The 17421-nt window shown below is 46.3% G+C and overlaps 1 protein-coding gene across 2 annotated transcripts in view; it reads left to right on the top strand.

Moving 5' to 3' along the window:
* Nucleotides 1-17421, top strand: part of LOC102058895 (gamma-aminobutyric acid type A receptor subunit theta) — a 75031-nt gene that overhangs the window by 17731 nt on the left and 39879 nt on the right. For both annotated transcript variants that reach the window (XM_005439980.3, XM_005439979.4), the window contains exon 3: nt 9469-9536. In XM_005439980.3, the coding sequence (XP_005440037.1) occupies nt 9469-9536 (68 nt within the window). The remainder of the gene's footprint in view (nt 1-9468; nt 9537-17421) is intronic.

Below are 17421 nucleotides of genomic sequence, written 5' to 3'. Positions count from 1 at the left end.
TGGTTGGATCCTGTATCTGTCCCCAGGAAGTGCTGGGATGGGATGAGATGTCCCACATATAGCACCACCCTTGGTGTTAGGAGCTATTTGGCTGTGGGTAGGAGGATGTTCCTGTGGTTTCCCTAGGTAATCTGCTCCACTTCTATGTCCTGGGCTGCTGTAAGAGATGTCGTGGTGCTGTGGGGGTTCCAGCTCTAGGGATTCAGCCCTAACCTTGCTTAAAAGTCTGTGTGGATTTGTGGACCTTGTAGCACCAATGTTTGTGCAGGAATCCAGCGTTTTGGGTTGTAAAGAGTATTTTCCAGGCTGTGAAGGAGCCCTGGGAGGGGGTCTGCTCTGACACTAACTTTGCGAGCTGGAGATAAGGCAGGAGGGGGCAGCTGCCTGCCCTGAGGCTTGTGATGAGTGTGCTGTGGTGGAAAGCTGTAGGCACATGATTAAATACCTTGCTCCCTTTTGCTCATTTACCTATGGGCTTCAACATACTTAGTGTCTGTTTGCAATCCTTTCTGAAGTTCTGCCCTCTTAACAGGTGGGGGGCTAGGGAATGGGGAGCAGCAGGGTGCCAAAGGCTTCTGAGCCTGCCTGAGCTGGGGCGGCGTGCGGGTCTGGGAGCGTAGACAAGTGTCCAGGCTGGCTGTGAGGAGATGGAGCAAATGCAAGCCCTGAGGGCCTGAGTAAAAGCAGACTGCTCCCGAGTCCTCCCTCAGCTTCCCAGGCAGAGGGGGCAGAACTGTGCCCCACGGCTGCATTGGCAGGGCCTACAGGGGAGATGCACTTGCCTGCCAGGATCCTGACAGGTGTAGGAGGGAAGTCTTCTCAGGTGGAGAAATGTGGAGGTGGCTGATCAGTGTGGGTCTGATGCTTCATATTGCTATGGAGGAAAAACTGCTTGGCTTGTGTTGATCTGCTGTTAGTCTACAATACACCCTTGCTTTGGGAAGCCCTGTTGCCCTCCTGCAACTCCTGGTGCGGAGTAAGAGCTGAAGGGATATGGGATGATCAGTGCCTCTGCTTTTCCCAGGGTTAGCTCAGCGTAACCACAGGGAAATGCGATGTTTCATAGTGAAACCATATCTGCAGAGATATAAAAGCAAAATGCAAAGTGTGTGCCCTTCAGACTGCAAAGCCACTGAGCTGGTGTGTGTGTGTGTGTGTGCCCTGGAGGACATGGGGAGGAATGTCCCTGGAAGGGGAGGGCAGGTAGCCAGTCCTTGCTCTGGTAGCACAGTGCACCAGGTCAGGGCATTGCCTTTATCTCCTGACAGTCAGGTCTGGATCTGCCTTCTGCAACCACCCTGCTCCGACACAGAAAGTGAGAGCTGTGGCTGCCATGCAAAGTAAACTGGCTGTGGTCTGACCTGGGTGTGGCCTGCTTCAAGGGATGGGTGGTAGTTGGGAATTAGAGCTCTCGGTAAAGTTACTCTTAAAGAAGTGATTGCTTGGGACCCGCTGGTGGTGCCAGGTTGTTAATGATCAGGTCTGGTACGGTGATGCACTGAACATGTCTGTAAATGACACCAAATAAGGAATTTGACAAAACTGGGAATTTTTCCGCTCACTTTGCTGTAACTTTAGTGGGTGTGCATAACACAGGCCAGAGATACACACACGGAAGGCTTTGGAAGACTACCTTCCTCACTGAGGATGAAACAGCTTTCAAAATCTGTCTCCTGAACACTGACCTAGGTCTCTCCCAAGAGCAGATGGTGTTCCGGGTAGCCAGTGATTTTTCTTAGTGCTGAAAGCCCTGTGTGTGTGTGTACAGGTGCTTTTCTGAACTGAGTCCATCAGTAGTACAGATGCTGTAAGGGTTGATGTTTACTCTCTTGTTCCATTTTTAAGCCTGTACATTTGAGATGTTGTTTTTATTCAGCTTGGGTAGCTGTCTACCAACATCTTTTAAAATCAACCTTGATTTAGCTTCCTTTGTAATTCTTCAGTACCTCTGGGACAACCTTTACACTGTTTTTACAGCCAGTTGATTGTTCTCTCTCACTTCCAAATTTCCATGGGATATTTGCAATATCCCACTCTAATACCTACTAATCCATTAAAAATGCCCATGAGATAGATTAGGTAATCCACTGTGCCTCACAGATTGTGCTCCTTAGCTCTCTGCTTTCCCTAGAATAGTCACAGAACAAGTGCTGCATCTGCATCGGGAAAGGATTGTTCTTCCAAAAGGATCCCTCAGCACTGGCTCACACAGGCACAGCTTGCTTGAGAAACTGCTCTGTATCTATTCAGATCTACAGGGACAGCTTCATTTGACAACATGCTGGAAATGCGGCTGCCATTATCAAGGTTAACCTATGTGTTTGCAAAGAGCATCACAGTGGTCAGTTCTGCCTGCTCTGCAAGTGCTATGTCTCTTTGCTCCTTGCTGAAGATTTGGCCTCATTGCTTGCTTGGAGGAAAGCCTGCCTCTTACTGAAGCCCTTGATTTGCTCACTGTTTGGATTTTCTGAGTGTCTGCTCAAGAGCCATGCTATGGATGTACCCTCCCTTAGATGTTCCATCAAATGTGTGTGCTGTCCTTGTTATCACCATCTTGGTGAGAGCGTGCTTTAACATTTCATTTCTCTTGGGAAATCCCTGGTATTCCCCCTTCTTAAATGAATAGTGCAAACTCAGTCATCTGACTGGATGAAGCGAAAAGCCGGGCTGCCAGGAGAGTGGAATGGTACAGGCTGGAAAATCTCGTTAGCCTTCTTGCAGAGTGATGCTCTGTCTGGTCTGATGTGGATGGATGGAGAACCTAGCAAGGTTAGGCACAATCTTGGTCTCATGCGGGCTCAGTGGCTTCAAAAGTAACAAGCGCTCCCTAAATAATCACGGCAACATGCAGGAAAACCTGTCAGGCAGAAGAAACCATCTTCTGCCAGACCTACTTGGAGACAAGTTACGATCTTTGTGAGAATTAGTGGTGGTGGATACCCCTCCTGCCCCAGCAGAACAATGAATCCATGGGGATGTAGCAGACATTGACAGCCCCAGATATTCTGGAGACCAAGGCCCTGTCTTTCAGCTCCAAAATGCAACGCTTGCTTCCTGTGGAGGAGATTCCTCAGCAGCAGCAAGTTCCTCATAGTCCCACAGAGAAGAAGATAATGTAATATTTGCTGACTTGCCATGAGACCATCTCTTTTTCTGATAATGTTTAACAATGGCTGAAAACATAATGGCATGGTATGCTTCGCTTTTTTAAATCCAACATATGTGATGGAGTGACCTGCTAAGATTTGGGAGAGAGCTTTGATATCAGCCTCTGAATGTGTTTGATGTTCCTGGCTGTTCTGCTGAGGCTGGCAAGCTTAGTGTGCAGCATTGGCTGTGGGTGGGGGAGAGGTCATGGAAATAAGAGTTAAAAAAAACAAGTAGAGAAAGGGTTGGAGTGTTTAATGGATGTTTAAACCTAGATTTCATTGGAAAAATTTAAATAGGTTCTTAAGAGACCCTGCTGAACTCAGTGCTTCTAGATGTCACTGCAAATCAGAGCTGCTGGATGAAAGTGATTCCCAAAACATTTCTGCTTTCATGATATGTGGCCAACTCTTCTCACTTCTCAAGTAACATGAACACTTACCAAGTTTGTGCTTGATGCTGAACGTAAGCTTGAAAAAAATAGGAAAGGAACCGGAAAATTAGTGTTGGGAAACTTCTTTATGATTTAGCTTCTGTAGCTTGCTGGGATGGCATCTTTTAGATGTTTTCCTATTAACTGCTGTAGCAGAGCCTCAGTCTTGAGATCTGTGAGCACAGCTGTTATGCAGATAGCAATCTGTGAATTCCTCTTACAGTCCTTCTATATGGTGAAAACCCAGGAACATTTCCACCCTTCCTGTCCCCGGGTGTAGGTATCCTCCTCCATGGTGAATTTGAGTGTCCTGACAATAGACTGGCCTCTGAGTTATCTTTTGGGTGTGTTTAAAAAAATATGGCCCAGGAATTATTAGTCCATCAGATGAAAGTTGTTTTGGGAGGGACAGAGTGGGATTTCTGAGGAGAACATATGGCTGCATCCAGGCTCCTCAGCTAGTGACAAGCCTTGTGCTGAATGTGCAGCCTTCTGCACCTCTTACCTGGGAGCTCTTGCCTCCTAACTAACCGTGTCTGTCAGCCCTTGTATAACCAACCCCTCACTGCACGTAGCAGTGACGTGGGTCATGGTTCTAAGCTGTAAACATACAGCTAGGGTGCCCTGAGGTTCAGTGCTGTGAACAAAGCAGAGGCGGTGGCTTGAGCAAACCATTTTCTGCAGAAAGAGAAAGGAGCTATGGAACAGTTCTCCCTTCTGCAGGAGATCAGGGAAAAAGACTGAAGGAAAAAGTCCTGGGAGTGAAATTACAGTCCACGTCATGCCTTTGGCAAGCCTGAGAATATCCTAACTGCTGATCCTGGGGGGTCACTGGAAATGCAAATGACACATTGCAGTCCTGTAGCTACATGTATCAGCAAACCTCACCCTCTTCATGCCTGACTATAGTCTTGCATTTGCAGAAACAGTTCTGCCAACCCGTGCAGGGCAACCTTGTCTGGGACTTGCTGTTCCTGGGCTCTACTGCCACTGTTGTCCTCCAGCTTCTGGACAGCTGGGGATGAGGAGCAGAGTTCTGTATGGGATGGAGTATTTTGCCTGTGGGTATTTACCGTTGCAGGGTAAGGCACAGACTTGCTCTGTATGTAGGTTCAGTGGCTGAAGCCTCTAATTTTCTCTGGTTGGCTTTGTTTACTCAGAAGACCACCTTAAAGCAGCTTTCCTGCTGCTGCAGGGATCTCAGACTGGTGATGCCACAGGCAGAGTGCGGACGGGGAACGCTGGGGCTCATGCACAAAGCTGTCTTGAATAATCTTGCCTCTTGTCCAAAAGACACAGTGCTGTATTCCCTCTTCCTGCATGCGTGATGTGCTCTAATGGCAAGAGCTAGGCTGTCCCTTTAACATCTCTAACCTCCTACAGAAGTGAGCAGCTCCCAGGATGGGTGCAGTAGGCTCGGAGAGGCTTTTGTGGTTTGATGAGAATGCTGTGCATATGAAGTTTGTTGGTTTTTTTTTTTTTCTCTGTACTGGTGACATCTTTGCTTCAGTGGCTGGTTTCTGGATACCGTGCTTTAAAATAGAGATGTAAAGAAGTTGGCAAGAAGCCAGAGGAGAGCAGCACTAATTGTCAGAGCTTTAGAAAACATGACCTCTGAGGAGAGGGTGAAGAAATCGGGTGCATTTAATCTAGGCAAGACAGTATTTGTGGGAGAGGAAGATGGATATCGTGGTTTCTCAACGGATAAAAGCTGTTGTCAAGGAAGGATGATTGATTTGTTATTTCACTATCACTGGGGGGAAATGATGAGACAAAACTACATTTACACTGCAGAGAAGCTTTAGTTTGGATATTTAGGAAAAGCCATTGGTGCAGTGGAATGTAGGAAGAGATTGTCCAGGGGAGCTGTGGAATTTCTGACACTGGTGGTTTAAAGAAGATCTGGTCTGCTTCCATGAAAGATATGGGAAGTGCAACCTCCCAAGATCCCTGTTAATGCCTTTATTCCTGCAGTTAAGGCTAGAGGATTGGTTTTTGGCTGATGCCTGTCCCTTAGCAACCACAAGCCTTGGCTCTGCCAGCATTGCCAAGTTCGCATGGTCAGAAATGCATGAACCAGACTCCTCAAAGCAGTGGCTGTAGTTCATAAAAATGGTGTGGCTTCAGTGGAAGATAAAGTAAGCTCTATTTATCTGCTCACTGATTTTGAGTCCTTTGCCTGTGTCTGTACCACTGTTGGAGATCTGGTGGCAGACAAAACCCAAGCTTGCTCTAGTCTGACTTTCTTGGGTAGAAGTGAAGAGAGGGCAGCTTGGACCTTAGTACAGGGCAGTTGTCCAAGTAAGCATCCACTGTCTGGAGACCTGTTACAGTGAACTTTGTGCTACTGTCCTTGCTGCTCTCTGCAGCTGAGGTACCAGGCTGACATCTGGAAGAGATGTCCTGATCCAGGCTGCCATCACCTCTGGCTGTAGTGTAGGCAGACGCAGGCTTGAAAACACGACCTGTCCTCTGCAGTCATGCCATGGGAATTACTTCTCTAGCAACACGACTCTAAGTTCTGGGGCTTTTAAACATTATAAAATAAAATGTGAAAGTAATAACTGGTTGCTGGGAAAATATTGCGGATTAGCACAACTTGTTCTCTACCTTGACTGTTTTTACATTTGACAAGGATCACTTGCAGAAAAAGGACAGGTTTTATTATAACTCTTTTGTCTGCTTCCCTTTCAACTTCCCAAGTACATTTTTCATGGCATCAGACCACTTTCAGGACAAAGTGTTGGTGATTTCTCCAGTGGTGGTGAGAAATGGGGACATGTGAGGGTGTCGTTCACTGGTGAAAGTGGCAGAATTTCTCACACTCCCTCACTGGTGATCTGGCCTACAAATCTCTCCTAAGCATAAGCTTTTTCTTTAAGGGGAGAAGGTCTAGTTTTTTGCACTTGTTGGCAAGGCACAAATAAAAGCACGGAGGTTTAATATCAGGTTTTCTTCTTTTGCCTTGTCTCAGGTCGACAAATGCAGAATTCTGCCTTTTTGGACAAATTTACAGATGACGTTATCCCATATTTTAAATACCCTACTTTTGTATTCCTCTTGCCTGAAGCTATTAACATTGGCAGAATTTATGTCCTTTGTTTATTTTGTGTACTACTTACAGCCTGAGTGTTGGACACCAGCCGGTCTAGATTTTTGCTGGGCTGCAGTAAGAGGTAGGGCATGTGTTTTCTGTTGGCTGTGTACATGCTCTTGCATCCTTGTCCTGAGGAGACTGCAAGCCAGTCTTCACAACAGGGATGGAGAAAGTGAAATGGCTTCCCTGTGATCAAGCTAGGAGCAGGTCCGGTAAAGGTAGGACTTTACACACCTTTGTAGCTGAAGTGTTTGTGCTTCTGCCTGTGGGCTGGTGGGTACACAGCCCAGGGGTTGCAAGCAGGGAGTGGAGCCTCCCACTTGCTATGATAGATGGGGTGTAGAGGCCTTGGCAGTGCCCAGAGTGGCCAAGAGGAACATTGCTGACTGTGCACGGGACCGGAGTGCAGCTGAGCCCAGGCTGACGGGGAGCAGTGTGGCTGATCTCCACTCCAGCGCGTGTCTTAGAGCTGGGAGTAGGGAGCTTTGGATCTTATCCATGGCTCTGACACTGAGTCACTGCATGACCTCAGGCACTCAGATACCATGGTGATGAACACAGCACAAATGTCTAGACAGATAGATTAGATTGGATAGACTCTGTATTTGACAAATATTTGTATATCACCACTGTCAGTGCTCTCTTGCTATAACTGCCCAGCCTGCTGGTTTCAGTGGGTTTCCTACACAGCAGGGAGGGGAAGAACCACTTTTTGCACTGAGGAAGGAGGGGACATGTAACCACAGTGACACCAGTACCAGTGGTGACAGAGTGGAAGCAAAGCGGGCAGTAGGGTGACTCTTGGAAGGTACAGCACTGCAGAAAGGCTCAGGAGTTGGGAGCTGGCTTCTCCCCAGCTCTGCTGCAGCCCTGTGCATGGCCCCGTCTTTCCTCCTGTAACCAATTAGTCTTTTAAGATTCTCAAGGCAGCGGTGCCTTCCTCCTTCTGCTATGGCTTCCATCACAAGGCCCTGATTTCAGAAAGAAAAGAGCAAACTACCAAAGTGAGACTTCCCTAAAAGCTTCCCTGTGCCACTGCTTGCCTCTGGTGCATGGGAGGATGCAGGAGACCCCGGAGTGACTCTTGGTTATTTTCCCACCTGGTTCCCTTGTGAAAGATAAATGTAGCAGTACAGCAAAGATGTGGCCAGGAGTGTGCCTGTGTAGGCATTTCCAGAGGCTCTGCAAGGTCTCCTGAGCACCCCTGCCTCCGGCACCCCCGACAGCGAGCCAGGAGGGCTGGAGAAGAGCACTGCCTCTTTAAGGAGATTTGCATAGCGGGGTCTAATTACAGTTGTTGATTCTGATGTTTTCCGTGTTGTTCATATTCCATTAAAGGATAATGCTGCTTAATTTGCAGCAGAGGGTCTCGGTTAACAGTACACCCAATCACAAGGCAGCCCTAATGACACTACTTCCCTACTTCTGGTAACACATAATTAAAAAATCACTTCATTTCCAGTTGTGTAGTTCTCCCCTCTCCCCCAATCTCCTAATTACTTTCTAAGCCATTTCATGATTATCTGTAAATATTTCAGCACTTAGATCTACTAATGAGTCCATGAAAGAGTTAATACCTTGAGTGGCATAACTGTTTGCCATTCCCTTTCTAGTGCTGCATTGCAAGGAAAAAATTTCCACCTTACACATGCGAGAAAAGGGGCTTCACTTGCGGTGGGATTGGGTTTGTGCTCTGGCTTTGGGGCTGTGAGGGTGACAATGAGGGGCAGCTCTCAGAAACCCCATCTCAAGCTACAGGAAGTTTTCTGCTGGTTTTGGTAGTGGATGTGTTTCTCCCTGCAAATTTTTTTACGCAGCTTAAATTCCACTGAAAGGGCTGTCCTGTTGCCTGGCTGTGAGAGCTGCTAGTCAGAGGGGCTTGGGCAGAGCTGGGTGTGAGTCTGGATCTAGTTGGAATGCCCACACAGCTGGAAGAATTAGCTGGTGTCTGCCCCAGTTCTACAAATTTGTGGGAAGTGGTAATGCAGCTCTTGCTGCACTTGTGTAAGAGGGGGCAACAGGTCTGGCTGCGCCTGCCCTTGCGTTGTGTTTCTTCACAAGCTCATCTTGCATGCTGCAGCCAGTGGCACTTACTGTGACGTGAGGGTAGCTTGGTCACTGGATAAGGGAATTTCTGAATTTCCCAGCAAACCTGTGCACAGATGTCTACCGCAGCTCCGTGGCTGCAGGTGAAAGGAGCCCTGATACCCAATGGTAAAATGAGGACTCGGTTCTCTAATCCAAGCAGTGCTCTGCTCTGAAAAGCTGCTCTACATTTCTCACTTCATAGGTCTGTTTCCTGTACTTGTCTGGTATCTTGGGTATTAAAATTTACTTGGAGTTTTCAGACTGAGCACTCGGAGCTGACAGTGATGGAGAAGTGAGCTGGAGTATCTTTCCTGCCCATGTGTTGCATGGGCTTGATTGCTATGTTCTTTGTATGGTCAATCAGTAACACTTTACACAAACCTGCTGGGAGCATACTGGTAGTTTCTGAAGGCATTATTTGGAATAACTGGAGATAATTGTATAACCAGGGGGTAATTAACTTCCAGGAATTAAAGAATCAACTTTAGGCTGCACTACTCCTAGGGGTGAGTCTGTAAGGCTGGGAGTTACAGGAATCTACTCCTCTTTAATCATTTGAGCACACATGACTTGGAAACCCTTGGTACTTGAGGAATGTGAGGCTGCTTCAAATCATATCTCTGCATTTCTAGACAATTCTCTGATAACAGATAGAGGAAGGAGGGCTTGAATATGGTCCTAATCCAGTCCATTTGTGTTTCAGGTAATCCTGTCACAGTGGGAATGAGCATCCATATCTCCAGCATTGACCAGATCTCTGAAGTCAACATGGTAAGTCTGAAAAGAAAAAAACAAAACAAAACAAAACCCAAACCAACCAACCAACCAACCAAACAAAAAAACCCCACACCAAACAAAAAAACAAACAAACAAAAGACCATGAACTCTAATAAACTGTTCTTCCATTTTCTGGTTGAGGTGTACTTCCAAAACAATGGCTTCTTGGAGCCACCTGAGATCTCAGGGTGCGCTTCTGAAAAGCAGGATAGTCACACCCCTACTTCCTTCACCTTCTGCTACAGAATGAGTGGCATTCCTCAGGGGTCGGTATTGGGACCGGCACTGTTCAACATCTTTGGACGTTATAGTGGCCTCCAGTACCTAAAGGGGCAGATAAGAAAGCTGGAGAGGGACTTTTTATGAGGGCATGTAGTGATAGGACAAGTAACAGTTTTAAACTAAAAGAGAGTAGATTTTGGTTAGATATTAAGAATAAATTATTTTCTGAGGATAGTGAGACACTGGAACAAGTTGCCTAGAGAATCTGTGGATGCCCCATCCCTGGCAGTGTTCAAGGCCAGGTCGGATGGTCTTTGAGCGACCTGGTCTAGTGGAAGGTTTCCCTGTCCATGGCAGGGGAGTGGGAACTAAATGATCTTTAAGGTCCCTTCCAAGCCAAACCATTCTATGATTCTATGGTCTTTGCAGCTGGGAAGTTTTTGGAGGAAGAGTGACATTTGTCAGGTAATGAAGAAGGATTTTTTTTTTCTTCTGCTTTGGACACAGAATTTTGAGGGGTGATGGGAAATCTGACTTAAGACAGAACTCTTCCTCACTAAAGCATAAGGAATTCAAGGATGATTTCTCCATGTGTGATGAAAAAGAAAATCAAACACTTAACTGAGCCATAAGAGATGAGGTTTGTTTTTCCAAATTTCTTTCTCAGCATACTGGTTCCAGGCTGAGCCTTGCTCCTTCCACCTGCTGAGTGGCCTGTGTCACTTTGCCTGTCAGTTGTCCCCACAGCCTCAGCCCAGCTCCAGGCTGAAACAATCCTGAATCACCCAAACAACACTTGCAGGACAGGACTGGCATGTGGGACTGTTGTGGTACACACCTACCCCTTCTGGTGGTACTTGTGATAGGGTTGGACATGCTGAAAGACTGTAGTTCACTTCCTAGTCTTTGGTAAGTTCTAGTAGGGTTAGTATCTATACTGGCACGCTGAAGTGTCCCTGGTGTTACCTGTGAATGTGTGGATGGAGATCTCTGCTGGCACCTCTTCAGCTAGTAGCATCTTACCCACAATAGATTCTCATCCCTTATAGTTCTGCGCTGGTTGCACAGCCACCTCTCTGAGCCATCAATGCTCGTGCCTTAAAAGAGTCGATGTGAATTGTAATTTTTGGTGGACGTAAAGGCAGCGGTGGTTTTACAGTCAGGCACAGGCTGTAAAGTTCACAAGTTGAAAAAGTGAGTGGATTTTCATGTTTGCTGTTGTTAATTTGGCATTTCTTTGGAGATCTGTACTGGAAAGGGAGGCATCTAATGGAGATCTGGTTTTAGGTGGCATTAATAGACCGGAGCTTTTCATACCACTGAGGAGAAAAAAGTTATCTGCTCAGATAGCAATGGTTTGGGGTGAAATTCATTAATTGTTTTGGTCATGGCTTGGGTACACACCCAGGTCTGTGCTGTCTGTCTCAGAAGCCCTTAACGCCCAGCAAAATTGAAATCATGGATTGCACTGATCATTGCCTAACCTTGCCTTCCTCCCTCCTGCCCAGAGGCTTCTCCTCCAAACTCCTCTCCTGTCCAAGAGGCTGAGTGGAGTGGAAGGCTAGTGGGGACCTCCTGGCAGCAGCCATCCTGTTCCTCAGTTCCTGACCCATGCAGGAGAACCCCAGGCTAGTTTAGAGCTCTTGCTGTTCAAGTCAATTAAAACCTTTGTCTCCCAATGCTCCTGTCCTATTTATCTGTTTCTGGACTCTCCTGCCCTGTTTCTTTGGCCCACCAGCTATTCTGCTGCTGCATGGTGGGGAGGAGGGGAGGCGAGACAATCTGACTCGTCGTTTTGGTTTCCAAACTGCTTGAAAAACCTGAATGCATGTGCTGATATGACCCAGGGTGAAATGTCTATAATGAACCTTCAGGTTCTTATCTGGAACAGGTTATTTTGAAGACTCGCTGCTATCATCCCACCATTACTGTAATTATCTGCATGGCATCTTACACCCCAGACTAGTAACAGTGATGCTGGACAGTGTGTACAGTAGGAAATTCAGGTACAGACCTATGTCCCCATTGCATTGGGTAGCTGTGCTTGAGGTTAGGCTCAACTTAGAAGAGCCAGATGGCTTAACCTAGTTCCATCCATCTTGCCTGTCAGGGCAGAGCTCAACTTGGAGTCATGTCCTCCCCCAGTCTCAACTTGGACCTGAATTTTCTTACATAGTGAACCAGCTGTCACCTTCCTTGCTAGAGCCAGCATGAACAACCTGGGGTCTGGACCTGTAGCTTAAGTCCCCAGCTTGCACAAATGTAACTGGGAAGGAATGAGGGTTTTGGTTCCCAGCTTACTTGTAACACCTGTCCTGACCTTGCTTTGAAGACCTGAGAAGATAGCTGAGAACTGCAGAAGCTGTTTCAGGATGAACCTCCTGCTGGAGATGTGTGCAGGCACTATAAAGGCTGATTGAGTGTTTTGTCATACACCTGTTGTGATCTACCATGGCCAGGCATGCTTTGTCCTAGGAGAGTAGCCATTCTCCTAACACCACTTTTCAACCCTTGCCATATGAATGTGGTGTCCTCTCCTCTCCAGTGAACATCTGCTTCCCTCTGGGTGGCTGGGGCAAATGTGCGTGCTCAGGGCTGGGGATAAACAATGATATCATCTTTGTAGGGTGCATGGGAGTGCAGGTTTCCTGGCATGGACCTTCATTCACATGCTGCTCTGGATCTTGCAGAATTTGGGCAGCACTGTTGATGGACTTTGAGAGTTTTGATGATTGTGGAATGGCTGTAATCAGGTTGGGCACCAGGCACTGTCTGTCCTGTTGATACTATGAAGGCATGTCACTTCTGGGTATTTGGTTATCCCTTATGGCTTTCTTTTTGACTTGACAAATACAATCTCCTACCCATCCTTCCTACATGTGTCGGGATGGGGTGTGGGGAGAGTGGAGGACAAAGTGGCCGTATGTGAGAACCTACTCAAGATCAGGGTCTATAAGCACTGTGGTGAGGCAGCTTCCAAAAGGGGTTAAAAAAATCAGAATAATCTTAAAACCCAAACATTTAGGGAGCAGAAGAGTTCTCATGTGATATAAGTTTCCAGGCTGAAGGGATTTTATGTGCATCATTCTTCCATGTGACAGATGCCCCAGGGAAAGGTCTATGTCTTACCCCTGCTCTGGGCAATGGATATTGGCAAGAAAAACAAGGCATTTTTTTGGCATCATGTGTGATTGGGAAAGGGACTGTGTAATGGATAAATTAAAGGCACACAAGTGAAGCTGAGTTGTCATGGCAACCAAATAGTTTCTATTGTTCTACAAGGAGTGTTATTACTTACTGCCCCTTGTAGGATAATTAATTAATCCTCAGACATCCTTTTGGGAACAATGGCCCTGGTTCTGGGGCTGGGCAGGTTGAGGAAAGCCCCCAGCTTTCCCATGCTTTTCCCTGGGACTATTGGCATCTGCTGGGTCTGTGATGGTGGGGAACAAGTGCTGTTAGTGACTAGCTGTTGCATGAATCAAAAAGTTGTTTTCCACAGAGTCCAGCTGGATGCAGTGCTGCGGCGGAATACAGCACCACTCATGATCTAAGGAGCAATTCTTGCCTTCACTCCCATGAGAACTGTATTCCCAAAATGATGATGTGGTGACATTTCAATCCTGGAGGATACAGGACTCTGTAAAGGCAACACAGTCATGTTTTTAAGCTGGAAGTTCCCAGACACTCTGATACACAGAATGTTTTTTAGCTGCCTGTACATGCTATGTGTTTCCTGGTGCCTTGCTACACAAAGTCAATGCATCTTCATCTACTTGAGGGCCATGCCCAGATACTGTGCCATGGTACAGCTCAGAAGATGGAGTCATGCCAGGATGCAGGACATTCTTAGGTACAGTGCTGGCTTTGTAATGGTCTCTCAGTGATGAGGGACCAAAAGTACAGTCCTTATTTTAAAAAAAAAAAATGACACCTTCTTGCTCATCACAGCTGCTGCCTGTGTGTGGTCAGCCTTATTTGCAAGCTCACTTGCCAGAGTAATGCTTTATTACTGTGTACTGCTCTTAGCCCTGCTAAGCAACACCAAGCTGCAGCCTCTCCTCCTGTCAGTGATTAGAAGGATTATTTGCTGGGCCAAGATCAGTGACATCAATTGAAATCCCTGGGAAAGGATGCCAGGGCCAGGCCACACAGGTATTGGGGAGGGCACATTTGAGTGGCAGACCCTCTAAGAAGTGTTGATCCATGAAGATGAAAGGCCTAGCTGGAGTCTTTTCATACCCTGTGCGTATTTGCAAGTTGGGGATTTAAAAGCAGGCTGAAAGGAGGAAACGTCTTCATAATGATGTTCAGTAGCTCAGATGATCTGCAAAGAATGGAGGGATGGTATGTCCTAGTTCTCATTAAAGGAAATGGGTTGTATAAGTTATCTGGTAAATGCCATTTTGCTACAGGTAGTTGAATTGCAGTAAGCATGGAATAACATGCAGGTATTTATAGATGCTTGTTGGTGTATAGTGCTACTTGGACAGTGCTATGTTCAGACCCCTTAGTATGGTACCTACATTCCTAAGGAGCCTGGCAGTACTCCTGACCCGAGAGAATGAAGAACACCTTCTGGTACGTGGCCTGAATGCTGCCCAAAGCCCCTTTCGCTTTAATGGTCTGGTTCAACCAGCCTGCTTTGGTGGATCCAGTTCTGATGGTATCCAATACTGACGGCTGCAGAACGAGCTGGAAGTCCTCCCACATTCCTGCATGCTCTTTCAACAGACAGCTAAGGACTAGCCTGTTCAGAGTATATTGTACTTGCTGCATGGTGGGACTAGAGGCTAATACTTCCAACTGTAGCTTTTTCTCTCTCCAGGTAGTCTTTGGGGAAATATTTTTCTAGTACCAGATGGTTCAGACTCCCTTCAAGCATTAATGAACTATTTCAATAAGGAAAACAACAAGAAGTTTTGTATGCATTTGAAATAAGAGGTGGTTACCCTTCATAACGCTTCAATTTTCCTGCCCTATGATCTGTGCAGTCCTAAACCTGCTTCCTCCTGTGTAGCTGCACACTGTAGACAGCTCGGAGCATCCAGCCGTTATAGTTGTGATTTCTTTGTGGCTCCTATAATTTATTCATCCCAAGATGCTCTCCTACATCTGCAATAACATTGTTTCAGTTTGTTATAGCACTAGCTTTAAAGTTTTATAAACCTGGTGACAAGTTGAAAAGTTACAAGAGGATTGTTGTAAAGGGCTAGTGTAAGAAACAAGGCTTTCAAACAGAAATGTTTGCAGGAATATGTGTGTCAAAGGAAGGATGCCTGTGGGATTGGCAATACTTTTTGTTGGGGCACAGTCTGCAGATAGGTTAAAGGTTGGTGCAAGATGCTTGGCAAAGCTGACCTTGATGCTTTGCTTCATTGCCTCCTGCTCCTGTATCACCTGTTGCCGCACTACTGTCTTGTCAGAGTGAGTGCACTCCCATTGGCATGCTCCACTGGAACTCTTGGGGGTTATGGAAGCAAGCATCATGTCTGTTATTTCACAACTTCCCACAGCTTGCTTGAAAAACAAGCAGTCTTATTTGACAAAGAAGTTTTCCCTGTTCAAGAGAGATGTAAAGCATGTCTGAAGACAGTGATGAGCTGCAAAGGCTTTAAATTGGCTTTTAATCCAAAAGAAAGTGGATCAGGTTGTGTGTAAGGGTGTTCTTGACTAGGACGGTTCATCCTACAACCTGCTATGCCATTATCAGGGGGGCATCACTCTTCTCAGTATGTCAAATTTTCTATTAGGCATGCTTGAAATAGCCTTTGTAGTGGAATCTGTCCTGATCAGGCTTTGCAGTTCTGTTTTCCTTGGAATACGAATATGCACTGACTAGCTGAATCTGTTTCAGTGTAACCTGTGCACAGTAATATATGTGCCTGAATCTGATGTGTGCTGGGCATAACTGATGAAAGAAGGCAGCTTGGATGGCTAGGCTTCATATGAGAGGCTTTCTTTGGTACACAACACAGCAGCCTCTTAGGCTGTACATTCTCCTGTCAGAACTCTTGACCTTTGAGCCCTTTCAGGAACGGGGAAGGGAAAGTCAGGAAAATTTATAGCTGTGTGGAATTGCTGATGTGGATGCATGATGTCCAATCCATGCTTAAACTGTTCTGACAGTCAAACTGTGTGTGCAAAACCCTAGTTTTCTTGGGGCTCATGCAGTGTTGGCAGTAGCTTTTGCAGACTCTCAGCAGACCTGTATGCCTGCAATAATGAACAGAAACTACTTTGCTGCAATATGCTCTGAAAAGGATTTTCCACTGGTATCTTGATGCCTTGAGCTTTAAAACTCAAGACTTTTAGGAACAGGTTTCTGCTATTATGCTGTACCTTATACTACTATACATCTCTTCAAATATATCAGCATTTTTCTTATTCTTAACTGAAAGTGTTCTGTTTTGTTGCAGTCTCATTTTAATGGAAAAATAACATGCAGATATTTCCCAGTCAGTCTATTCTATGTCCCTGGGTATCCGAGGGGTTTAAAAAAGCAAAGGTTAAAGCATTTAAATTCTACAGTCAGAGGTTTCTGGAGTTATACGCTATGAGATAAAAGTACGACATGACACTCCAGTACTGTAAATGTTTCTCTGTAGCCTAGGGTATCTTCAGCCCTGTGACACTCTGGTATCTAAACTGTGTCTGTGTGTATACATTACATCTTGGTATTTAAGTCTGCTGAATATTGAAGACTGCCAAAATAAGGTAAAACTAAGAGACAGCTTTGGTGCTGAGCTAATGATGGTGTGCTGTCATGGTACTGCAGGGGCTGCAGTCCTGTTGGATCACTGTAGGCTCCTGGGATGGCAGTGTTGCAGGTAGCAGAGGATGCTGTGGGGCCTTGGTGCTGCAGAGGGGCCAGATCCTACCAGTGTGGCATGGTGAGAATGGTACAGCTCTGACTAGGGTGACATATCCCCAGGCTCTCTGCTGGCAGGGACAGGTGTGGTTATGTGCTTCTCCCCCCCACACACACACTAGGAGCTTCTGTGTGCCGTGATTTGGACTAAAGTATTGCAAACTTGCAGCTGAGATGGAAGGTTTCTTCAGGGCTGGCAAGTGTCTGTGACTTCCTCTGCCAATGATTACTTCAGTACTACTTAGGTTATGCAGCTATTGTCCCTTCAAGTTCTACGTGCAGGGCTGCAATGCATTGGATGACTCTTGGCTTGGGAAATCAAACAGTGGCAGTTCTGTACATGTGAAACAACATTTTCCTGAAGGGAAGAGTCATCAGAGGATGCCAAGGGCAGTCCTGTACATGGTTGTGTGCAGTGTCCTGTGCACGCTGCCATCAGCTACGTATAGTCACTTTGGCGACATTCTCATGTCTCTGCTTCTCCAGCAATAGGAAGTAGCTTGTGTATAAACATGCAATGACTTGGCTAGCTGAAAGGGAAGCAACAGTATCACGATGCTTTTCTCTGCTAGAGGGGTGTTTGGAGAAATGAAAGATGGTTATAGCAGGGTGGAGAGTAACCTATAAGCCACTCTAGAGATGGCAGCTTTGAGCTGGTCTCTTTTGCAGGCAGGAGCTGCAACCTCTTGCTCTGTGGCTCATCTAGATAGATGGTAAGAGTAGAAATTTACTGAGCTCCTAGAAACAACTTTGCAGCAAAGCAAATGATAGGGACTCATCTTAGCT

This window comes from Falco cherrug, chromosome 15, assembly GCF_023634085.1.
Source record: "Falco cherrug isolate bFalChe1 chromosome 15, bFalChe1.pri, whole genome shotgun sequence".
In the NCBI taxonomy this organism is placed as follows: domain Eukaryota; kingdom Metazoa; phylum Chordata; class Aves; order Falconiformes; family Falconidae; genus Falco; species Falco cherrug.
This window is presented reverse-complemented; position numbering and strand designations above follow the sequence as displayed.